The sequence below is a fragment of the Taeniopygia guttata genome, chromosome 7 (genome assembly GCF_048771995.1).
Source record: "Taeniopygia guttata chromosome 7, bTaeGut7.mat, whole genome shotgun sequence".
NCBI classification, from domain to species: domain Eukaryota; kingdom Metazoa; phylum Chordata; class Aves; order Passeriformes; family Estrildidae; genus Taeniopygia; species Taeniopygia guttata.
The window spans coordinates 19,943,727-19,970,281 of record NC_133032.1 but is presented as its reverse complement, the minus strand read 5'-3'; the positions used below and the strand labels follow the sequence as shown (position 1 = coordinate 19,970,281).

General features: G+C 36.2%; 1 protein-coding gene across 1 annotated transcript in view; it reads left to right on the top strand.

The window, feature by feature from the left end:
* PDE1A (phosphodiesterase 1A) overlaps positions 1-26,555 on the top strand; it is a 144,880-nt gene that overhangs the window by 86,872 nt on the left and 31,453 nt on the right. Inside the window, 7 exon segments of the mRNA XM_030277596.4 lie at positions 3,026-3,139; positions 13,828-14,010; positions 14,462-14,528; positions 15,450-15,566; positions 17,448-17,588; positions 22,463-22,563; positions 25,133-25,258. Coding sequence (XP_030133456.4) covers positions 3,026-3,139; positions 13,828-14,010; positions 14,462-14,528; positions 15,450-15,566; positions 17,448-17,588; positions 22,463-22,563; positions 25,133-25,258 — 849 coding nt within the window.

Sequence of the window (26,555 nt, the reverse complement as noted above, 5' to 3'; positions counted from 1 at the left end):
ACAGTTTTTTTCTTGGAACTGCACAGCAAAGTTTTGGCATGCAGGTTGCCACAAAGGGCATTCCACTTTGATGTTGTGAAAACATAATGCACCAGGGTTCATCAATGAGGCTGATTAACCCTTTAAACTGTTTTTTCCAAGAGTTTTTGAAATCTCCATGCATTCAAGGTTGGAGCAGAAATACCTGTGAGTAATTTTATCTAAATTTGAAGTTATACCTATCTTTGAGGTTAGCTCTGTCTAGAACAAGAGCTTCTGGAGGTCCCTTCCAACCAAATTATCCCTTGATTCTATGATAGATCTGCACTAGGTCAGCTGAGGACTCCTGAGGACATCTTCACAAAGAGTGATGCATGAGAGAAGGTCACTTGTATCCTTCTGTGAATTTGCAATATCTTCTGAATCACTTTACATTTGCCTGTGCAGTGTTTCCAAATCATCTGGTCTGTTACTGTGCTCTGCATTTGTCCTAGAATTTGATCTATACCCACAGGGCTAGTTACATCTGTTGACTGTTACATCTGTTGACTATGCAGTGAGATATTGCAAGATCATTGTGGCTTAAAGGCTCCCCCAGGGACTCATTTCCATCTACAAGCATAAAAAAATATTCCAAATACCTGTCATCTGATCTATTGCCCCAGATAATGAGGAACCGCTGGAAATGGGAGGATTTTAATCTGTTTTAAGCTGATGTTGTTCTAGCAGAGCCTGGTCCCCTGCTGTGCAGTGTAACAAATTTATTTTTGTGTCTTTGAAAACAAGTTTTCAATTTTATTTATGCTCCCACTTTGGAAAGTGTGATTCAGAGATGTGCTCAGTAAAATATGGAGGGAGCAGTGGAAGTGACAGAAACACCCTACAGCTATTTGCAAGCAGTGGCACTGATGCTGTCAGACCCACCTGGGCATTTTGGCACTGGTGCTTAGGAGGGGCTGTGTGTGTGTTTGTGTGCAGTAGCGAGCAGCACACACCCCAGGAGATGCACGTGTTGGGTTCTGGGAGATGTCTGTGAACAGCCTTCTTCAGCCTACAGGTACCTCTGAAGTGGATGAAGTTATGTATGGTTATTTCTGTGTAGGAGATGAGCTCCCGGAGTATTTCGTCTGCTCACTTAATTTCTCTGAGAAAATATTTTAATGCTACGCTTTCTACTCCATTGATATGCAATGCATTGTGTAAAATGCCAGGTAAATATGGTTGCTAAGAGCCTTATTTGTTGCATGTGCTAGGCTAATTTGAATTGAATTAAGGCTTTAGAGAACTGAGGAGGTTGGTCTTAAAAGCCCATTTGCTAAAATTATCTTTACACACTTGAACATAATAGTACTTAGGCCAAAGAAATATGTAGAAAAACATGAAAATGGTTTTATGATAGAACAGTACTTTCCAAGTTTATGAATTTTTTTCAAATATCACTGTAATTTTGTTATTTATAAATTTTAATTAGGTCCAATCAAATATTGTATGCACACAATTGAAATAATATCTAGTATATATATGTATTGAATATGTTATTATCACAGAATCACAGAGTTAAGTGTGTTGGAAGGGACACACAAGGGATATTGAGTCCAACTCATGACCCTGCACAGGATATCCCCGAGAGTCATGCCATGTGCCTGAGAGTGTTGTCCATACACTTGAACTCTACCAGGCTTGGTGCTGGGACTATTTCCCAGGGCCATTCCCATTCCAGTGCCCAAACACTCTCTGGTTTAAGGATCTTTATCTGATATTCAACCTAAACCTCCCCTGACACAACTTCAGGCCATTCCCTTGGGTCCTGATGCTGTCATCACGGAAGAGATCAGTGCCTGCCCCTCCTCTTTCTCTCATGAGGAAGTTGTAACTGCAGCGAGGTGTCCCTTCAGGCTTCTCTTCATGTAATATTTGCGTATTTTGTGTATGCTGGTGCATGTCATACATATGATCTTTTTCTGAAAGTAGTTGTCTTAATGCTGAATCAGTTTCACTGCACTTTTTATCTAAATGCTCATTTCACAATTTTTGCTGCACATAAAGAAAATTATTTAATGGAAGTTATGTAAAAATTATGATATAGCCTTAGTTACATAAATCTTTATCTTACATGATACAAAACTGTAGACTATTTCTACTCAGAGATAGAGCACAGAAGGAAGGAAAATACCTATACTTTAAGCATCCATTTAGTCACACCTCTGCATTTTTACTGATAAGGTTTTAATTTTACTCCAGTGCTTTATCTACTCTGTATGGTTAAATTGAGCAGTGTCAGAAGTGTTCTTGTCAGCAGAGTTTAGGAAAAATCTAGTATTCAAGGAGTGTATCTGTGGAAGTGTATTGCTGCCGAGACATGAGTTGATGCATTACAAAATCCCCTTTGGGCGTATCCATGTTTGTACTGTAAAACAAAGTCCTCAAAACTAAAAGTTTAAAACACGCTTGGGAATATTTGGATTTTTCTACTACCATGGGCACTACCTTTCCTCTGGTATAATGATGAATTTATTATAAACACAGACACAACAGACTTTCATATTATCTTACACTACTAAGGATGCAAATTCTGCAGCAAAAACATACTGGAGGCCTAAATAAAAATTAAAGACATTTAAGTGAAGCAAAATCAGTACACCGTGGTTATAAAAATATAATTAACCACCTAAAAATGGAAAAAATATAGTAAGACAACACACAAAAGTAATTTTTATTAATTTTTTTAAAATTAGAGACTGAGGCATAATGGTTATGTTGCAAATCAATAGGAAATTGCTTTGATGATGGTTAAAATGTCCTCTCTGACTTTCTGGAATGTATAAGCCATTTTTTAGTACACCTTATGAATTTAGCAAGCTATCAAAACATAAAACCAGTCTGTGTTAAATGCATTCTAAATCTAGATTTTGTTAAACCATGACAAGAGATGGAGTGATGGTCCTTGGCTCTACATTGTTTTGTTTGTTCCAATGTTTCAATTAGAAAATGAAGTCACTAAATTTGCTAGAATTATCACACTGATGTTTTAATATTTTTTTTACAGATTAAGATGCTTGGTAAAGCAGCTGGAAAAGGGTGACATTAATGTGGTGGACTTAAAAAAGAATATTGAATATGCAGCATCTGTGCTGGAGGCAGTTTATATCGATGAAACCAGGTAAGTCTGAGGGGGAAACAAAATGGAAAGAATGTTGCAAATTGTATTTTAGAAATTGGGTCTTTGCATGCAATTGTCGCTGACAGGAGCTGAAGGTCTGTGCACATCAGAAGAACTGTTTGTGACTCTTGGGTCTTTTATGACAAAGTTAAGGCAAGTAAGATTCCAAAGGTCAGATGTAACTGTTGTCTGAAAAGAAAAGCTCTCAGAAATGAGTCAGAATAGCTGGTCAATAAATACACAAAGGAATGAAAAGCTGTGATTTATTTTATAATGTTTGATGCTTAATATCTTTTTATTGTTGGCAGTATGACTAGCAATCGTGTGTTAATTCCAAATAAAATAGAAGTTTTAAGTATTTGGCTTCGTAAAAGAGTTTTAAGATATGGACTGTATTGAAATTAGCTAGCTGATTTGCTGGTTTTCTTTCTGCATGATGGCCTTTCTAAGTTTTTTCTAGCTGAATGGTCTTGGAAAGATGTCTTCCCAGACTTCCTCGGTAGCACTGGAGCGTGCAGTGTTCGTCTCAGTTTTGCATTTTAGAATTATTTCATGGACCACCTTTCTCTCCATGGTGTGTGCCCTCCCCTTGCAAATCTGACACAGTGTTTGATACAGTCCTTGAAGTCCTGCTTCAGAGAAAAACCACTGGCTATTCCTCCATACACTTCCCAGACACTGGGATTAAATGGGTGTAGTATTCATGGCTCTTTCTGAGCAGTAGTGCCAGGACCGAGACAATAAATTGAGGTTTACTTAATTTCTAAACTGAGGCAGCTTCTGTGGAAATGAACAATAGTGTCACAATGAGGAATACAGTCTTTCTGGCTCTGTTTGGGAATATCAAGACAAATAGCAGGAATTTTATGCACAGAGAAAACAGCTACCACTGAAAATACATAGGCTCTGGCAGCAACAGGTGCATTGCTTTTGCTGTAAGCAAATCTTTAAATTAGCTAATTGCCTTCATAGGACTTGACATCAAGATAATTAAAATACCCAAAAGAAAACAAACACATGTAATTTTATAATGACTGGCAAGATTTTCATAGTCCTCAGGTTATTTTCTTAATTCTAGGGCCACTATGTCATCATAAGGGTGACTACTTTCAAAAATTCTACTTCACAGTATATGTAAAGTTTTTTCTTCCGGAGCTCACTGCACAACAATGTTTAATTACATTTATTTATTGCATCCTGTATTTTACAGAAAATTCTGACTTTCCACTATACTAAGTCAGGAAATACTTGAGACAGGTATCTTGTTTTGCTCTTATTTATTGAATACTTGTGTTCACCAAAGAAACTTGAGAGTTTGTGGACCTACCAAAATTTTGTAGCATTCCTTATATAGATGTGCATTAGGCATACATTTTATGTATATCTTTCGATACCTATATCTGTATTTATGAAGTATATATGTAAACATATAAATCAAATTCTACTATAAATAGTAGTTAAAAGTGAGACTATAATGAAACCTAATTTTCTACTTTTATTATTTTAATTTTAGTGGTTTCTACTTCACAATTATGCCTCTGTATTGTTCCTTTTGGTTTGCAGTATTTGATTTTGGTTTTAATTTCTCGTCCTTGGACTTTTGTAGTCCCCATGAAATTCAGAATCAGTATGATGAGTTTTTTAACCTAGTGTTCTTTGTGTTAATTTTATCTTGGAAATGTACACTAACCCTCCACATTTTAGTTGGACAATGTTATGTATGGGTCTATTTTAAATTTTGATAATTCCCCATTAAAAACAATTGTAAATGATAATCTGTAAAATTTGTAATTTACCGACAATTGCAAATTGTAAATTTATTGTGAGGCTGGGAAACACCATAGTTGCCATTGGTACTTTCATGGTACATTCTTTTCCATGGCAAGCTGCAAAGATAATTATGTTTTAAATAGCATGGCCATTATTCTGTAATCTAAGTCTACTCAAAAATGTAAGCACACAAAGAGGGTCTCTAGAGCTCCTGGGAAGCCAATCCTTAAGGAACAAAGCAGTGGATCACTGAGTCAAATGGAGGCTGAGTTAGCTTGTGTCGTTGCATTTGTCCTTATTCCCACCAAAGAATACAGGTTCTTTGATTTGTACGGAGCTACTTCTGTAGGAGTCTGGAACTGAGTTAATTGCACTCATTAGTAGATTGGAAATAATAGTTTAGATAATCAGCAAGAGGGTCTGTTCCTGTTGAGCCTGAACATGAAATTTTGTACATCAAATAACTTCAGTAAGTTTCTTACTTATTAATTGCTTTCAGTCAATGTCTGCACCTCATGTGAAAATACCCATGGCTTTCTGTTTTAAGACCAGTATTGATCTCTGGATTTTGTCCTGATGAATTTACTGACCCAATGCTGAAGTATCCCAACAGACAAAGACCTCAGCTTCCACCAGCAATGTAAAATTACATCCTGTTTGTGGTGTTCTCTTCTTCCCCACTTTTCTGGGCAGCAGACCTCAATATCAACCTGAGGAAAAGGTCATTTAAATATCTCTATAGACAGGAAAAGCCATAAGCAGAGAGTTTGTTGCTTGAATCCTCTTAACTTGTCTTTCTGTTCTGATATATTTTCTATGAAACAGGATGATGAAATGCTCATGATAGTGGTCCCTCATGTATTGCTGTGTCTGTGCAATTCTTCACAGACACAGAGAAGAAAAAAGCAAAAAGAAAAGTTAGAACTAAGGTCAATAAGGAGATCCAAGCATGAGATATCTCACAGAACTTGGTCAGTAATGTAGCCAAAGGTCACAGAAGAACCTTGTCTGTTCCACAGCTCCAGGAAACCACCACTACTTAAAAAATAAATCTCTGGCATTATTCTGGCAAAACCGCTTTTCTCTTTATAAGCCTGAGGGTTTTTTCAGTGAAAAGTTCCAATTTCTTCCAGTAGAAGATACCCATCCCCCCCCCCCCCCCCAAATGCTGTTACTTCATTTGAGTTTCTTGAAAAGCCTGTATCATATTTTAAGGTTGTGTGTGCACATGGAAGAACATTCAAACATGTATGTTGATGGCATATTGAATCTTTATTTAAAGTGCAACAATCAGATGCAAATAGCTGTAGAATTCACAGAATTTGGCAGAGGATGAACTATTTTTTTCAGGTCCTCTGACTTTCCTTTTGTCTGCTCCTGTGTTTCTCTACACAATAGCCATTTATCTGAGAATTTTTTGTAACTATTTGCCAATACTCGTTTCCATTCTTGACCTTTCTAAAACTCTGTGGAGCTGGGTTAGGGCAAAAGCAGAGAAACAACACAACAGATTTTATTTATGAAGTTCTGAGAGTAGTCTTCTTTGAAACAGGGATAGGCACTAGGGATAACCTTCCAAAATGAGGAAAAATTGGTTTGGAGCAGTGACTGTCAATATCTCTATAAAAGGTTCTGAGCTGATGGGGAGTTGGAAAGCCCAGACATCAGGCATTAAGTAAGTGCTGCTTTCCTATGATCTCCATTATCTGTGGCCCCAAGTCACTCAATTAGCTTGTTTAACAAGATCCTTTTCCAACTGCTGCATCTGTCATTGCTGTACCAAATTCTTGAAAGAGATCAAACACTCTGGCGACTGAAGCTGAGGTTCATCATCAGCTGAAAATAACCAGGAGACTCTCACAGTTCCAGCCCCTCAGCAGATTTGCTCTGTGGAAGAAGTTCAAACTTAATAGATATTATAAATAATTCTGACAAATCTTGCAGAATTTTCTCCATTAGTACCTGCCACTTGGCTCAAGGCAATGGAAGAAAGATATTTAGAGTCAAACAGGAAATAAATACAGCCTGATAATTCAGTCATGACAGCTGTTCCATTTCTTGTAAATGCAGCTCTTCATTCATGCTAACTGAAAAGAAAATATGTCAAATAAAATCTAGATAATAATTACAAGATGAAAGGAAAAAAATGTATTCCAAAGCTAAATAATAATAATAATATTAATAGTAATAATAATAAATCCTTATTGTGGAGACTGCTTTTATGCTGTTCTGCATAAAATCAGGATAGTTTATTCCAATTATGTTTTATTTTTATAGGCCTTAGTATGTTAGAAAATACACTTGATTTCAGGAGGATATTTATCTGTATAGTTGCAGTTCCATACAGGGTTTATGTTTGTTTCAGACTGTATAATGCCCTTTTAATAAGGCTTTAACTACTTGAGAACTTTTGACCTAGAAAAGACTGCATTTCTGTAATGCATGAGATAGCTCTGTATTATATAGCTGGCAGGATTTTTTATCATCTCTGATTCAACAGGGCATAATAACAAATACAGGTTCATGAAGAAAAAGGTAACATCATTAAGGGTGACATTATAGCAATATAAATTCGCCTGAGAGGTCTGGAAATAATGTTTCAATGACACTACAATGGCAGACACAGTTTTTGATAAAAAGCTCTTATTTAGGGAAAAAAGTACACATTGTGATGATGTGTATAGTGTTAGCTAAAAAGGAGGTAATTTAACCTGGGCTTTGTGGCTGCTGTTGTAATAAACACCTTGGACTAAGCCGAATTTCCAGCGTATTACTCCAGCAACGCTCCAAGTATTTCTGTGGTTTTGGAACTTAGACAGGGAAAAACACATCCTCAAATTTTGGGCAAAAAGGAAATACGTTTAAATTAGAAGACAAAGAGTTTTGTTATTTTGTCTCACCAAAAGTCTGTGGTACCCTTCAATAGAGAAATACCCTTCACACCACAGAAATATCTGTGACAGGAAGATGTGTGTGTGTATCTTTGCCTGTGGGGTCCAAGGAAGCAAAAAGGAACCAAATGCTCAACTGGATCCTGGTGCTCCCAGAGCTCTGTGTTGTGGAAGTGGGAATGGAGCTTAGCAACACCCAACAACTAAATGAAACTTCTCTTTCCTGGAAATTTTGAGGTGAAGAATGGTCAGTATAGCTTGTCCTTGGGCAGCTTTCAGCACACAGTTTGCAAGCTGGAGAAGGCTGTTCCCTTGTATTTTCAAGTTTTTCAGTGCTGCAACAGAACTCAGGTCCATGGCAGCTGCTATATCTTGGGCTAGTAATTAATAACTCAAAAAATAATAAACTGGGATGATACTTGGCAAATCTGTGCTTTCTTTCACACTCTTCCAGCTGTCAATATATGTTTAGGAGCTTCCTGTTTTAAATGAGAGCCAAAGTCAGTGAAGGACCCACCTTTGATGTTTTTTATAATATAGAATTCTCACAAGCTGTATTTTAATGTCATCATTGTAAGGCTCTGATCTAGCACTTCATAAGTTGCTGCTGAGCATCTCACAGCAGGAAACTGTTCCTTGACATTGCAGGACCACTGGCACTCTGTTCTCACCTGTAGCACACCAGATGGAGCTGACTGTGAGTCACAGGGTTTCACTGGCTGTAAGGTTCTGCTTATGGAAGGAATTGTGCCAATTCAGACACCAATAGCTATTCAGTGACACCAGCAGAGGCGGTCACACCAGCAAAATGCCTTTGGTAGTGCAAGGTTGAGAAACTTAAATTTTCTTACATCAAAGAGGTGTACATATTTTTAAAAGCTATTAAAAACATTTATCCTCAATCTTTCAATCTGAAAAGACAGATTAATTTGCTCATTTATACATGAAGGTGAATGTTTTGTTCACAGAAGAGTAGGGAATTCAGTCAATGATGTAATTTATTTTGAACATGTTTCTCCTGAAAATTACCTTTTTGGGAAAAATCTATGAATATTAAAGAACATAATCTGCCAAGGATAGAACAGGTGGAATAGGCTGCTCTATTTGGTAATTATTTACCAGATGAAAAATATGGTCTGTGATTCCTCTCTCATCTGGCCTGGCTGGGAAGATATTTGAAGAGGCAATTATTTAAGCATGAAGTTAAATTTTAATCTTGAATATTCAGTCAGTTTGCCGAGCGTGTATTGCTGTCCTCCATAGCCAACCCATGGTTAAATGTATTTTGCCTGAACAAAGAAATGGTACATTTGAAGTAAATCATTCAGTTTATCCACTGAGGGAATCTACAATTGATACTTTTGCAAAAGCTGCTATTGAGAAAAAGCTTATTGTGTTGAGATTAATTCAGTATGTTCCACCCTTATAAAAGCTTAAAATAAGCCTTTGAAACCTTTTGTACTAAGCTGGTTTGCTTTTGGGTTTTTTTTTTTTTGTCGGGTTTGTTGTTTTTTTTTTCTGAGAAGAAAGCTTATAAGATCATTCAAGTTGTATTAAAAAAAAAAAGCATTTAAAATAACTGAAAATCTTCTAAATTCTAACTTCTCAGTTCAGTTAGGGTATTTTAAAAATGGCCAGCATCTCTTTTCCAAAGTTACTGAATTTTTCTGTTTCAAAGTTTTTGCTGTTACTTCATCTTCAAATCATGCCCTGAATTAGTCCTTGCCCTATAGAACTCCCATAACTATATCAAAGTGAAAGGAAAGGAAAGAGAAAAGACACTGGCTCATATCTGCACTCTGAAAAATGGTATTTTTTAATCATGAGCATCTTGAGCCAAACCTTAATATTGTTGTTGGCCTTTGGTATATACCTCTGCATTTCTGAGTAGGCAGTACATACCAACAAGTGAAAATTTCAGTAACAGTGGTCCTTCCTACATTGCCTCTCTTCTGTTGTAATTACTGCATGTATTTAAAATTATTTTCTGTTTATTTTAATTAATTGGTAATCCTTCATATGTGGACAATTTTTCTAAGAATGTGCTAATTTTATGAGTACAACGTGTTAGTAAAACCATGATTTCCTTTGGAAAGACCTTTATGTACCAAAAATGCTCCTCATTCATTTTTGCAGTTTGTCTCCTTTTTGGGAGACAAGAGAGCCTTTTAGTGGATGTAAGTGGAAGTTGTAATGGACTATAGAGGATGGAAATATTGATTGAACATATTGATTCATGCTTATTCAGTAAGATAGGGAGATAATAGAACTAAATAATTGATTAAATGTGAACTGACTATTTAGACTGTAAATTCTTCTGCATTCTAAACCTAGGTGAGGATTTTAATTCACTCTTAAAGGCTTGACTAATTCACTAATTGGCAAAGAGCTAGTACCACCTTCTCAACCTCTTCTCTGGAAATCTTCCACTACACCTGTAAGGCAGCATGACTGATCAACAAAGATGGAAATTTTTTCCTCATAGCCATTATCTAATTTTAATTTTTTTCATTTTCTTTTCTTTCTTCTCCTCCATAGTACATCTGATATATTCCTAAGGGAAAAGAAATACACTTCTGAATAGTGCATTACTATATTTAAAATTCTGATTAAATGAAAAGAGAGCTAGAAATTATCACTACTTGAATTTTGAAAAATTATTCTTGGCAAAAAACACAGTACTGTGACAAGAAGATCAGGTTATTAGTTACTATGACTGCAGCATTAATTGATTGCTAAGCTGAAATGCCAAGGGCCATGTCTTACTTATTCCCACAACTGTCAATGAAAGTTCTACTCATGGAATGAATAGAATTAAATAACCCAAGCCTCCCCCTCTCCTTCCCACGCATATCTCTTCCTCGTATTGCATCTACTTAACAGGCTGATGATATATGAGCAAAATAAGTGTATGTAACCCTGAAATTCTGATTATGTGTTGAAAAAAAAAATGTATTTTCAGTGGCACATTTTGGTAGAGCTCTTTTTGTTGTTTTGTTTTTTAGCATTTTTGGGTGTTCCTTTGCTTTATGGAAGAAAAATTAAAGTGTGTGCCTTGGCATCTATTGGTATATTTTTGTAATTCAATTGGGATATTTGAGTTCATGCCTCCTGATTGAATGAAATTTATCTCAGCAGTGTTTTACTTGAGACTGATTGTGGAACAACTACCTAGCTTTAAAATGCTCACAATCTCTGATCTTCAGGTTGGTTGATTTGGAGACTGAGGCTCTGGGCCTTGTGGTCACTCCATTCCAAATACTTGCTAAGTTGAAGGCTGTAGCCTTGTGTTTGACAGCTATAGTCATGTGTCCATTAATTTTTCCAATGACAGTTTTGAACCTGTGTGGCAGTTTACATGTTTTGAAATGTCACAAATTTATATTACAGTTTACAAATTACATTTTGAAATTTATAATTACAACTTAGATTTCAAAATCTTGCAAAAACCCGTGCAATGTTTCATAGGAAGTTCAGTGGTTTGAACGTGTACCTTTGTTTTGAACTTGTCATTTGATTTTATTTGATCTTCATCCTTTTTTTTTGTTTTGTTTTGTTTTAAAGGCATACAATTCTAGAATGGGTTAGAGTGAGATGAATGACTAGCCTTTGTTTCCTCTCCTTAAATGTTGTTGCAATTAGGAACCTGAAAGAAACTAACCCTTTTTGAGAAGTTATTGATTTTATGTGATGAGGGATCTGTAAGATTGTGGTCTTGCAAATTCTGTGTTGCAGTTTCTTTTCTAGATATTTAAGTTAGAAGCAGAGCCACTGAAACTCTCTCCTCCCTAGCAAATTGTTCAGCTATCTCTCATCAGAGAGCAATGGCCTCATGAAAATTCCAGATAAATGAACACTTATTTCAAATACTACTTTCTCTGTTCCCTCTTCATGAAGTAACTCCTGTTTACTGTCATTTACAGTCTGAATAGTCCCCCTGCTTTACAAATGAATGGTTAAAAAGATTAGAGAGACTGCAGTGTGTCTTGCTAGTCTTAATTTGTACTCCAGTGGCTCATATCTGCAGAGCTCAGGGCTTGATCCCAGATTTAGATCTGCATCTGATCACAGCAAACTGATGTAGAACCCTGATTCCTGCTGCACAGGTGGTGTGGAATATCCTGGTTGCAAGCTCTGAGGTAGCCTAATGCCCATGGTCCTCTAATTGCAGGAATATTTGCATCTCATTTGAATAAAAGTTGGAATAGTTACAAAAATATGTTTTAGGGTTCATAAGTTTTTTTTTCCTTGTTATACTAAAAACATATCAAATGTCAAATATTCCTCAGAAATATAAAGTACTGATTTCTCCAGGAATATTTAATGACAATGTTAGACTAGTATGGATTTAAGTGGACTACAACGTACATTTTAGTTTAAGCAATAAAGCAAATTTGTAGCCTTTGACCTTTGGCTAGTCTCAGCCTTGTTTCAGCTTTGTAAGATAATTTACTCAAATCCTTTCATCTACAGAAGTCCTGCTCTTCCAAATTAAGTTTCTGATTTTTGGCTGTTGTCCCACTGTCAGAAAATGTCATAATTCTTGCTCATTCTGCTCTTCTTGTACTCCATGTTAAAGAGCCTTCCTAGTGTGATGATTCTATGCCTCTGTAAATTAAGAATTTTTCTACTGTTCTTTCAGTAAACTGGGGAAGGATGAGGCGTTTATAATTTAATTTATAAATTTAAAAAATTATATTCTTTAAACCCCAGTTGAAGAATCTCACAAAATATACTGTCAGCCATTCGGGCTGCTGAAATTGAGCACAAGTATGCTATGCTCATTGTTCACCAATAATTTTTATGATTCTTCTGACATGCTTCCTATTACTATAATCCCTCAGATAGCATTACATTTATGTGGAGATTCTTTTGAACTATACCAGACAGGCTTTCCTTACTCATCCATGTTTCAGAAAGGCAGCACTAGAGAAATAGACTTATGTAATCAAATAATACCTGCATTTCAATTGGTACCAATTGGTATCAAAAAGAAAATATTTTGAAAGGGTGCCATGATTTGCATATATTCAGGTGACCCTAACTCTGGGGCTTTTTGCATAACAATTTTCCCTTCATTCAGAGGGAAAATTGATATCAGAATAAATAAGGGATTTGTTCCCTGGAAACCCCAGCACTCAGTGATAAGGGCAAATAACTGCAAGAAAAAGATTTATAGAAGAGTGGAATGGAGGTATTGAGTCTGTTTAAAGAGAGTATTTAGTTAAATGTTTCTTCTAAGTAAACTGATGACCTCTAATTCATTTTAGTTGAAGTTTCTTTTTAATACTTCTATTTTGCAAGTGATATATATAACTTTTCTAGCTTTTTGAACTGTTAACAATTGTGAAAGCTGACTTGCAATCCAATGTTGTAGAATTTCTTTACTGCTATGGCTTTGTTATCCTGCCTTCAATAGGAATACAGATCTCTACATAGAAGGAATTAATTCTCTTCAATAAAGGAATTAATTCTCTTTAATGCTTTTGTTGTGCTGCAGTAGCAGGATGAGCATGTGTACAGGGCGTTCACTGACATGCCCGCACCACATCGTTGCTATGTAGCATCATTTACTTTGCATGTAAGTATCGAAACACTTGTACTGTTTGAGGCCAGATCAATAGACCAATGGTGCTCTTGCTTATAGCAGCAGCCCTGCGGACAATTCTGTCTGTTACTGTTTTAGAGGTCTTCTTGGGATTTTACAGCTCATTGATTGCACTTCAATCCACCACTGCTCTGACAACTTGCTAGAGCCATCTTTTCTTGTCTTCAGTTGAAAAAGTTGCATTTTATTGTCTTTTACCTTCTGGAGCATGAGCAGTGGGAGAGAGAGATGATATCTGCTGTGCACGGAGGAGCCTTGGTCTCAGTCCATCTGCCAGAGAAGACATTTAGTGATGTGCTGGGTTGGTCCTACAGTCAACCTCAGCTCCTCTTAAATCAAGTTTTTTTAGCTGTTGACCTGTGAGTACTCCTCTTGTTAGGTCTGCAGTCTTGTTGGTTACCTTTATTATTTTTTTGTAGGAAACTTTTGGACACTGAAGATGAACTCTCTGACATCCAGTCGGATTCGGTCCCGCTGGAAGTGCGGGACTGGTTAGCTTCTACATTCACAAGAGAAATGGGAATAGTGAAGAGGAGACCTGAGGAAAAGCCCAAATTCAGAAGCATTGTGCACGCTGTACAGGCTGGGATTTTTGTGGAAAGGTGAGAGCTTTGTTTTCTTGTTACAGCAAGCCTTGCATTTAGTCATAGTGTCTGCCATCCTTTAAATGGTGGGATGAACCTGAGGCAAATCTTTGAGCCAGAATTTATGCTTCATTTTCTGCTGTTACTCCATTTTTCTATACAGAAGTCCAGATGAAACCTCTAAATTTGTAAAATTTTCTAAGCCTTGGAAAATTCTGGGGATGGACTCAATGTCCTTGTAACTTCTACACTAAATTGTACCAAAGACTGTTCTAATATTAAAGGGTAATATACTTGCAAAGAGGTTTGTCTCATAACTTCATAAAAGATTACATAAATCTTCGGGGTCAGACCCTTAAATAGATTCATGTTATTTCAGAAACTCTGAAAGCAAAAATAAAAAAGGATAAAGTGTTCCAGTATGTTTTTAAAGAAGTTCTATTTCTTAATATTTTATTTGTTCTTTTAGGATGTACCGAAAAACTTCAAGCATGGTTGGTTTGGCTTATCCAGCAGAAGTGATAGTCACGTTTAAGGTGAAAGAAGTTTAATTATTGTGAAAATTGAATGTATTTGCACTTACTTTTAGTGATTTTAGGGTCAAATGAATATTTTTCTACTGAACGTACCCTAGCCATAGTTAGTACTACAGAACTGAGCATGAAGTACAGAGAAACTAATAGTTAAAAATTCAAAACTAACGTATGATTCTGATTAATTCTGATTTCATTTAGATCCTATGAGAGTAATAGAATGAAATTTGTATAGAAGTTCTTATAGAAATGTGAGACAGTTTTATCAGCTCTCAGTGGTATTGTAATCAGCATCTCGGACAGCAGCATTTGCTTCCTTTTTAGGAGAGAAAAGAAGATAGTATTGGGATAGAGCTAACAAAAGATACTGAAGCTTATGGAACGAGTACAGTATTTGCTGTATATTTAAAGTATTACTTTAGTTCAGCCAAAAGATGATTTTATAGTAAGCTGAGTTCCTGTGTCTATGAATGGAATTACAAACTAGTATTTCTTGAGAATTAAGTACCTCAACTTTTCGCCTGAAAGCCAAACAATTGTATTTTTCTCAAATTGCTTTATGTTTAATGACATCAGTGTTAATGACATTGCATAATGGCCTATTTGAAGGGTGTTATTCAGAGTAGCTCCATGAGGTTGTATAGACAATTTATACTGAGAAAGTTAAACTTGGAAGTTTAAGACCTTTGATTTGGCATGCAAAGTGGCCTCAGTCATGTTTCAAGTATTTTATTCATAACTGAGATCATTGTTTAATTGTTTTCATCATTAATATTGCCGTTAATGTGTTATCTACATTAGGAATTTGAAAGATTTGGGTAAAAAAACCACCAAACTCTCCCTCTTCCCTCTAGATACTAGCCAAATGGATGGAAATTTAATGATTTTTTGTTTTTTGTTGTTTTCCTTTTCCCTTGTCTACAGGATGTTGATAAGTGGTCTTTTGACGTATTTGCCCTTAATGAAGCAAGTGGAGAGCACAGTCTGAAATTTATGATGTATGAGCTGCTAACCCGATATGACCTTTTGAGCCGTTTCAAGGTCAGGAACTAACCACAAATAAAAAGATGTATGCAAAAATACATGTGTCAAGTTTAAAATACAAGAAAACCAGCATTGAAATGCTTTTTATTGTACAATGCAGTGTAGAATGTCAAAGAATATGGCAAATGAAATATTGTAAAATGCCAATAGTTCTGCCAAAGTGAAATTCACTCAGAACATGCAAAGTTTTCTGCAACCCAAAAAATGAAAAGCTAGGTAGACCTTTGTAATGTCATTTGTATTACATAAATTGATTATGTATGTAGACTATTAACTCAGCAAGTCTGAAACAGTGTCTCAGCCTTATAGACCAAAAATTACTAAAAAGGCAGAAAACTGTAATTAGTCCTAAATACTTTTTTCATTATCTGGATCATGCTGTATTGATCACTACTGTGCAAGGGCTTTGGCTGAACCTTCCTCTCCTAAACCTGGGGGGATATGTAAAGAGAAAAATTGCTTTTCCAAGGTGTAGGGCTTTTTCCATACAATATGGAGTCCTTGTAGTGAACTTTGAAAGGCTGAGATAAAAAAAAGATTCAAAATGATAAATTTATTGTTACAGTACCAAATGAAAGTTTTCTTTATAGTTTCAAAATCTCTTTGCTGCAAAAACTCTGTGTTCCTTTTGAAGAGGCTGGCTCATCCTGAAGTTTCTTGAATATTTTAACTTTTTCCAACAGGCTTTATTTGCTTGAAGTCAGAACAACAACAGGACCACCATTATAAAAGAGACATGAAGTACAACATGCTACTGGTAGAGTGGGTTTAAGCCCATTCTCATTCCCATTATTTATGTTGCAGGGTTTTTAAATAAATAAGAAATTATTAAGGGATATGCAATTTCATGAAATGGGTGAAGTGGTTTATCCCTAGGCAGCAAATAAGCACCACACTGCCACGCGCTCACTCCTCTCCCCAGAAGGATGGGGGAAAGACAATTGGAGGCGTAAAAGTGAGAAAACTTGTGGGTTGCAATATGTACAGTTTAATAATGATGGTGATAATAATATAGAAAATTAATATTTAAGAGGGAGATCAAACCTGAGAAGAAAGGCTGCCAATGAAGCAGTTGCTCGGCAGCAGCAGCAGCTGAGGGCTGCCCAGGCAGTCCCCAGGCAGCAGTGCCCAGCCAGACTCCCCCAGCCTGGGGCTGCTGCCCATGAGGCCATGTGGAGCAGCATCCCCTGGGTCAGCAGGGCCAGCTGTCCCAGCTGTGTCCCTTCCCACTTCTTGTGCACCCCAGGCTACCCACTGGTGGGTGGGATAGGGAGCAGAAAAGGCCTTGACTCTGTGCAGTTGCTGATCAGCAGTAACTAAAACATCCTGCAGTTATCAGCTCTGTTTACACTCAAATCCAAAACACTGAGCCATACCAGCTACTATGAAGGAAATTAACTCTGTCCCTGCCAAAACCAGCACAATGCAAAAATAAGTGGGACAAGATAGTACCTGTACTTCACACGATGTCTGGAGGAAGGAAAGTTGTACTATGACATTAAAGCAAATCTTGTCTCAAGTAAGGTAAAAAGTGGTGAAGAAAAGAAGATAATCCTATTGTTAGACTCCTATCTCTCATGCCTGTGTTATACATGCAACCTCTGCAACCCTGGTGCAGACAGACATGCCTTGAAAGCCATTTGGTTGATAGATCTGCAGTGTCTTGTACATGGTGTATGTAGAGAGATACAACATCTACAGAAATTGTGTGAGACTCACTGGTGTATGTATGATACCAGACATTTGCATTTTAAATTTTCTTTTATTGTTTGCCCACTAGATCCCATGGTATATTATTTGTGATTGATTTATTGCGTGCTTGACTTCGCAGCTGTTGCAGGAAAAGAACCAATTATTTTACTGTTTTCTTGTCTATAGATCCCTGTTCCAAATCTTATTTCTTTTGCTGAAGCTCTTGAAGTTGGCTACAGCAAATACAAGAATCCCTATCACAATTTGATCCATGCAGCTGATGTTACTCAAACTGTGCATTACATAATGATTCACACTGGCATCATGGTAAGAAGTATTGTGAAATTCAATTTCTTTTCTCAGACTCTGCTGTTTTGAATAAATGTGTACATGTTTTTTTTCTAACAGAAAAAGCTCAGTTGCAAATTTTGCAGAGATTCAAGAACTACTGTTCAGGCTGTGAACTTTATTTCATTTTAACAGTTCTTACAGGCTGAACTTCTCTCAATGCAGAGGGAAAGAGGAAGAAAAAATAATAATCCTTAAATTCTTTTTGCTTTTCATCGCCTGGATTTAGGTATTTTATATCATTTAACGAGCTAGATTTGCAGGAGTGGGCAGGTGAGAATTTTTTACTTTCACATCACAGTATGGGAGGTGTTATCAGGCAAGGAAGCTTTAGTAACTGCAGAGGTCCTGGCTGTTGAAAGATGTACTGAATCAGTGCAGGCTTAGAATTATATCATCATGGAGTGGCTTGGGTTGGAAGGGACTTCAAAAATAACTCAGTTCCAGCTATCTTGCCATAGGCAAGGACACCTTCCTCTAGACCAGGCTGCTCAAGGCCCCATCCAGCCCTGCCTTAAACTCTGAAACTGCTCTTTCTTTCAGTTTTTAACCTTCTTTAGCAGTGCTCTTGCATACTCTATCTGCCTATAGTAGGCAGGCATTTGCCTTGAAACAGCACAATATTTTAAATTAATTATTTGGAAACTGAAATTAATCTGTGCAAGCATTTTTATTTCTTAAAATTGATCTTAAATTTAATACCAGAAGTGGAATTCTCCTCACTATTAGCTTACTAGGCAAAAGTAAATACTGACTGAAAGAAAATGGAAATTGCTGTCAATGGTTTTTGATAATTTGTCTTCCCTATGAATACAGTTCTTTAAAAAACCCAATGAACCAAAAAACAAACAACAAATGAAACAGCTGGGAAGAAATAGTGTCTGATTTCTGTTTGCAGAGCTGTGAAACAATTCCAGAAGACTTTGGAAAGGAAAGGTTTAGAGCTGACTCTGGATTTTTTTCCCTCCTATAAATGCACAATAAATGACAGTCAATCACTTATGTTAAGCCTTTTCTCACTTAAAATGCCCTTGGCTTCAGGGTGGGCAAGGAAAAGTCCCCAGGCATTGCATGTTTTTATTCTACTGTTTGAAGGGAGTATGTTGCTTGTAAGTGTTTAAAGCTATATTTTAACTCTAATACCACTTCTTAAGTGAAGCCTGGAGTCTTCACCAGACAAGATTCCTTTTTAGATTGAGAAGTTTTCTTGAGAAAGCACTTCTATATCAGACTGAAGCAGGGGCTAGACAGCTCTTGCCAAGAGGAGTCCAAACCAAAGTTGTTTTGTATAATATTTAACTATCAAAATAATATTTTAGTGAATGAAAATTCTTGAAGATATTAGATAAACTGGAAGAGTTAAGTAATATGAGCCATGTCATTGTTGCAAGTATATACCTAGATCAGGAACTTACCAGGAGGAAAATCCTTTTGTTTTATTATAAACATCCCTCTGGCCCATTGTATCTACCCCTCTGCCCTTCAAAAAGAAAACAAAAAAAAACAGCATTCAGATTTTCCTTGTGATGCCAGGACATAGTTCCAACTTCCAGAGCTGTACTAGTAATTTTGGGACATTTAGCCATTGCTTAAGCCACTTTGAAAGACACTTTGTGTATCTCTGAACACTAAATAAAGAAATCTGTTTTGTATTTGAATATCTGATATTTCACTGCATGCACGTGAGTGTGAGACAGGCCTTTCCAGCATGAGTATTACAGTATTAGCATCTTAACCTTCTAACTACCTTAGTATTAGCATCTTAACCTTCTAACTGCCGTAATCATGTGTCCAAATCAAGTCTAAAAAAGTTTAGACTTTACTATTGCAAAATCTCATTAATCTTGCAACACTGCTACAAAATATTTCTCCTAAATTAGTCCAGGTTTAATTCATTAGCCATTCTATGATTATTTGGTGCTATGATACTGGAAAGTTCTTGGAAAGAAATCTAACTAGGACACCGCTTAGTCAAGAGTGCCTTCAAACAGATGTACTTGCCAGGCAGAAGGAACATTTATGGAAATCAGTGTTTGAAAGAGGGCCTAGTGATTCTGCAGCTTGCAAAGTATTTCTTTCCTAAATGTCACTTGCAATTTGAGAAAGCATCAGTATCATGAAAATGTTCTATTTAACTTGATGGATTTTTTCTCCTGTTGCCTGGTTAACGCTCCAGTAGCCTACTCAATAACAATTTGAAGTTTGCTTCTCAAGCCAACAGTTTTCAGACATGTTCACTGTAATCCTTTTTTAAAACTCTGCTCTATTTCTAATACCTGGATTAGACTAAATATGATGCAATTCTAGATCAAATTCCTGTGATTTTTTTTGTTTGTTTGTGTTTTTATTTTTTCCAGATTTGTTTGCAATTTGAGGTTTTTCTGCTTTCATTTTCTCTTAAGGACTTGGTACTAACTCCAAGTCTTGCAGAGTTGCTAGTTTCCTTGTTTATTTCTGAAACACATATTGAAGCAAAGATTTCCAAAAGCTGGGGTTTAGGAAATCTTTTGCATGATTCCTGTTGTTGAGGCCATATGTTTTGTACCTTTTATAGGAATCTAGAAAACAGTCGTATTTCCACATTTGCCAAAAAAATTTGGCTAATCAGAGCTTATGCTTCTCCACAAGCCTCTAGAGAGATTCTGGTGAGCAGTAAGACATATTCAGAGCTGCTGTTAAAGAAATAAAATAATAGTTATATTTTTCAAAAGTTGCTGTCTGTCTTAAGAAAGAAGATCCAGCCACCTCAGATCAATGTGTTAGAATGTTAAATATCACAGATGGCAGACAGTCTATTAACCTTCCCAAGAGACTAAATCCCAGATGATGCAACTGAAATGTATAACTCAAGCTTGCGTTTATGAAGTTCTCATCTTTATAAATGTTTAAGAATCTAAGTCCCAGGGAATACATCTTGTAAAGAACTTTTGAGTCATCGATCATCTTCCCACCATCCCTTTTCTCTTCCCACGTACCTGTATTGCTCTAAGTAGAGGAAAAAATGTCTTTACTGCCAATAAGTGCATTGAGAGTCCATTTCTTACTCAGTTTTAATCTATCACTGTAAAAAAAAATTCAAACAGAACTCATAAGTTGAAATGTATCTATTTACATATCAGCAATACATAATACTTCCATAGAAGACATAATCTATATTATCTATGACACCCACAAGACATAGTATCTTTTCAAGAGGGAAGTATGTTTCAGCTCTTCTCAGCCTTGCAGACCCCAGATACTTGTTTTCCCCTCTCCCTTTTATAACACACTTATTAACTGCCTCTGTAAGAGTATTTTTCTACTTCCTTAGAAATCGTTTAGCTAAAGTAGTTCTCTGATTTGATTACTGATCTCAATTTTGACTATACTAGTGTGTGTAGAGTACTTGCTCTTCTCTACTACTGTATGAAGTCTCTGTGTAGCCCATAGATATTGTCTGTGAGGAATGTTCTTCTGTTTATGAATGCATTGACTAGCAACTACTTTATTTGCTACAAAAGCTGACCTTTGAAAAGGCATCTTAGAGAAAAGTTTATGTTTAGCTTTCGTTACACTTTCTGTGTTTCTCTTCTGTTTGGTATGTTAAAAACATTGTGAGAGCCAGGACTGGTCATGGCCTGGTTTCTTGTGACACACAATATGATGAAGGTCATTGTTTCCATTTTTAGAACTGCTTACAGTACATTCTCATTCCTCTGTCTGTGACCTTTCTAATCCTATACTGCTTCACCAACAGCCAGTACTTGTTCCTCAGCAGCACTATTGTGTCACTGAATGACCTATTTAGTTATTCTCACGTGGCTAATGAATCTTGACTCTTTCCTTTCTTCTTCTTTAAAATAAGAAGAAGGCAACTTTTACTACATTTCACAACTTACGCATTTCATATCCATTCATACACACATATGCACATTCATACGTACACGTTTGGGTGCATGAAGTTGAGATCATTCTTTCATCCTTTTGTACAGAAACTTACTTGTACACCAAAACCATCTGAAATATGTGTGGAAATGCTTGACTAGCATTTGACTTAATCAGTCCTATGACTGTGGGGGTTAATTATCATATGATTTTTCTGCCCCCATCTTTAGATGGAGTAAGTTTTCTTCTCAAGGACTTCTTGTCATTCAAGAAATAGGACTTAAAAGAAGATAACATGAAGTTATTTTCCTAACTGAGCAATACAGAACAGCCTCATTTAGCAAGAGTTATAAAAGGGCTCAAACTCCAGAGTCTGCATTATTTTGTATACATGACCTACATTACCTTTTGTTCTGTGTAACTGTATGCTAGCCTTCTGTACTTTTTTAAATTTTTTTTTTCATCAGTACAAAGTATGATAAAATTTAGAACAGAAAAATCTCCCATGGGCCTAATTTTAGTGCCATGTACACTGCTAAAATATAGATAATGCTAATTTTGTACCTTCAATTTATAATTAACTGTATATATAGTTTACTAAAAGACAAATTATAACCTAAAATTCGTATAAGGTTTTTTTAGATTAATATACTGTAATTTGGCAAATGCCACATGTGAACTAACAGAGTAGATACTTGAAGGACTTGCAAAGTGAACTGTGTAATTATTTTGATAACTTCTTACATTTTTGGCTGCCAATATTTACTTTGCTAGTGACCATAAGTATGTTAACTTGGTCTCAGAGAAATCATAAATACAAGGACTTCTTTTATCATACAGTATTGAAGTGTTATGGATATATGGTTATCTGGAGTAAGAGGAAAGTTTATTTAAGTTGAAGGTAATGCAAAACATTTTCAGTACTGTAGGGTTTAATCTGAGTTAGGCTATTATTGAAAGTGTGACTATGATTTGTTTTCATTTACCAGCACTGGCTCACAGAACTGGAAATTTTAGCAATGATCTTTGCAGCTGCCGTCCATGACTATGAACATACTGGGACCACAAACAATTTTCATATTCAGACAAGGTAAGTGATGTGGTCTCCTAAGAGTCATATCTGGAGTTTGCAGTTCATTTGGTTCACTGCTGAACTGTTTCATGACTCTTACCAATAAAGCCAGGAAGCAGCCAGGTCAGTCCTGGTTTTACAAATTGCTTCATCAACTTCGGTCCAGTTAATGGGATCAGTCACATGGTCAAAAACTGTGGAAAAGTAATAAGATAGCTCCATACTGTCTGAAATAATTCCATTTTTGGAGCAGAGATGTCAAGAGGAAATTTGAAAAGATTCAGAACGTTCATAACATGCGCTTGAAACCCCCTCACCCATCTATTGTTCATTAAATTTCTGATACTACTGACTCAAAAAACTTCTTCTACTGTATCCTCATAAAAATGCCTCATCCCTTACAGCAATGTGCTTACATTTTGTTTCACTATATGTATTAAACTTAGAGGGTCCTGGTGCAGAAGGGGAAACTTTCAAGTGCAGCTTTAGAAATACCTACCATGAGCCATCTCCTAGCACGTTTTGAAAGCAACTGCAGTAGATATGAAAAAGAAATCTAGAAAGGAATCCAGCTTGAAATTTAGGCTAGCTGTGTTCTCCTGCAGGTGCAGCATGTTGTTCTAGCTGCTGCTCCTATACAACAGCATGTAGTTCTCTCCCTTAAAATATTTTCATCTTATCAAAGGAAAATCCCTGACCAATCCATTACTGGGTGAAAAATAGTACATCTGATACTTAACCTAGTAAAAACTATCTTATTTTTCTCTTACATTGAGCTATACATTGTTTTTAGTATCCTCAGTTGAGGAGTTTGCTTTAGCTGCTCTTTAAAAAAAATCAGCATGGCACTGGCATAATCTAACAATCTCCTTATTAGAAATTTATTGCTTTGGACACAAACATCCTCACACTCTCTTATATGGATCAGTTGTCCAATTATTGCATTTAAATGAAATCTATAACACAGTTTTTCTCCAAGATGTGGCTTTCAATTATGATAAATGCTAGATTTGCAGCCAAAATAAGGACACAATTCTTTTCTCCTTCAGCACAGTCTGGCTAAAAATAAACTTCAGTTTGTACTTCCAAGTTTATATTTATTTTCTATTTTTGTCCTTAATATTTTGCTATGAAGTACTGCAAGAGTGGAAAACTAATTAAGCTGATAGCCTTTGAATTTTACTCAGGCATACTTGCAAACAGGTATTTGTTATGTGATATAGCTCATTCTTCACTCCTTGTGTAACTTGCCCCTGATGTGGCATCCCAGACTGTGATTCCAAGCATCTTTTGCCTGAGGAAAATGGATGGAATGGCTGCCAAAATTGCAGCAAATCTTAGCGCTGCTTAAACATAGTCATAAGTAGTTATGTTGATTTAAGTGTGCTTCATAAACATATGTGATTGGCATAACACAGATTTTCCCATGATTTTAGTTAGATTATGGATGTAAACATATTGATTATTTAGGCTGGCTATGGTTTGTTTCCTCTAAATAACATTTCCAATCCTATTTTACTTATTTAAATTCCTTGGTACCATACATGGCAATATATACTGTTGCTCAACAGAACAAGAGGTTGAATTTAGCTTATTAATATCAGAGTAAGCTGCATTGCTAAATCAACACACCTTTCTTCTAGTACAGACTTGTTGCTGGACCAAATTGAAATATTCTGGAATAGTTTTATGAGAACAGAATTGCAGCAGACAGGTGACTTCTGAGATTGATTGTCTAGCAAGTCAGATCAAGTCTCAGAGGAACAAATTCCCCAAGAATTAATGATGTTTGAAGCTAAGTATGATCAATCCACACCACATAAAAACTTGTGAATGTCTCAGTGTAATTTTGGAATTGTACATTAGTCTTTGATTATGAAGGAAGGGATACTGTTAAGTGTGCTCACATTATGGTATGAGTCTGTCTTTAGGAAGCACCTGAGGGCTTCCAAATTGCAGCTTAGCATCTCTGCCATCCCACTGTGATGTGGTCAAGGTTTCTTTGTTTTTCTGAGAAAAGATGGTGGCTGTATAAAACATATGAAATGGAAACTTTTTAATACCTTATTATTTCCAGCATCTTCTGATAATGAGTAGCATGGGCCAAAGCACATCTCTCAGAGCAGGGAGAGTATCTTCTAATACCCATGCTATGTGTGGAGCCCCAGTGTTGGTGAACATGTTGCTTTTTTAATGATGGTATTGTGTAAGTGTACTCTTGTAGCCTAATTAGAACATTTCTGATGCTCTGTGAGCCTATCTGCAGTCAAGAAGCTGCAGTGAACCAGATAATCAAGAGATTATCTCCCGAGTTTTTACCAGTTAGGTCATATCAATAAAACATCACACATTTTAAAATATGACTTTCCCACAAACAGTGTATACAGTGGTATAATGATAATTTTTAATGCATCTAAGATGGGAGATTTATCAGTAATGGATACAGTAGGAACAAATAAACATTACTATATCTTTCTCTATATATGTACATATAGTCAATATTTCTCATAGAGAACACATATAACACCGTTCCCAGTGCCATCACCAGAACACCATTAGAAAATCTGCCTCTTTTCCCCCACACTAGGTCAGATGTTGCTATATTGTACAACGATCGTTCTGTTCTTGAAAATCATCATGTAAGTGCTGCTTACAGACTCATGCAGGAAGAAGAGATGAACATCCTGGCTAATCTAAACAAAGATGACTGGAGGTAAGATTCGCTGTGACATTCAAAACTACTCCCAGTATTTAAAAATAATAAAAACCACCAGGCCTTCCCTGTGGAGTCTATTTTAAGAGTTCAAATTACAGGAAGTTGACAGTGGAAAGAGTGATGGATGTTTAGAGCTTAGGGAAGGCTGCTGTGGTGTTAAGAAGTGTTTGGGAGACTATAATTTTCCAAGTGAGGCTGTGCATTTATGAGAAGCAGTGCTGGAGTGTGTGGACAGACTCTCAGGTGAAATAGCTCTTTAGGAAAACCACAATGCTACCTGAGCTGGGTTGCCTTTGTCCAGCATAACCAGTGGGTTGAAATCACAGAGCAGTCACACTCTGCTGCCAGCTTGAGCACTGGTGCTCCTGGGATTTCAGCATAGTCACGTCTTAGTTAAGCATTAAAAAATTAGTTGTTTGGACAGTCCAAAAATAATAAAGGCCCAGAAGTGCTACAGAGAATTTTTCTTTTTCTTTTTAATTTTAGTGTAATTCCTGAAGAAAATTTGGCCAGCTGAAAGAATAAGTATCATAATTGATATATAACAAGTAACAAGACCCGTACGGCTAAAATTCAAATGTTAGAGTAAGACTCTCTGTTATTAAAAAGGAAGTGTTATCTTTGTACATTGTTGATGGATACATATTGCATTTAAAATATGAGTCTTCTGTGCATTTCTGTAAACACAAATATTATTAAGCGGCTCTAAAAAAACCCTTGCAGACAGGTGAACAGTGAAGTTCAGAGAAATATGTTCTTCTAGGGAAAAGCCTCCCACTGTGAGTGATGCTACCATGAATAACAAAGCTAAACTCTGCTTTTTTTGTATTTTCACAAAATTATACATTTATGAAGGTATATATGAACATCAGATCATATTTTGTTGAGGTGTATATTTACAGATTGACAGTTTTACATGGTAGATTTACATTATTTTACTTATTTACATGATGAGAAAACCCCTAAATAAAGCATTTATTGAATGTGAGTCTGCTGGGCCTTCTGGGTTTCAATTGATTATTATTCTGTATCTTTTTTAAAAAATATTTTAAAAATATGTAATTTTTTAAATTTAATACAAAGTGAGAGAAGAAGTATACAATTTTTAGTTCCCTTAAAAGAATTCTTCTCAGGGGATACACATTTAGATTAGTTATCAGAAGGTTTGTGTTGTACATTTAGTTCTGGAGAAATTTCTTCAGAAGTAAATTGTAAACTTCATTGATAACTGTCTACACACCTAGATTTTCAATGCCAACAAGAGCCAGCCTTGTTCCTCTTGAAACTATCTTGG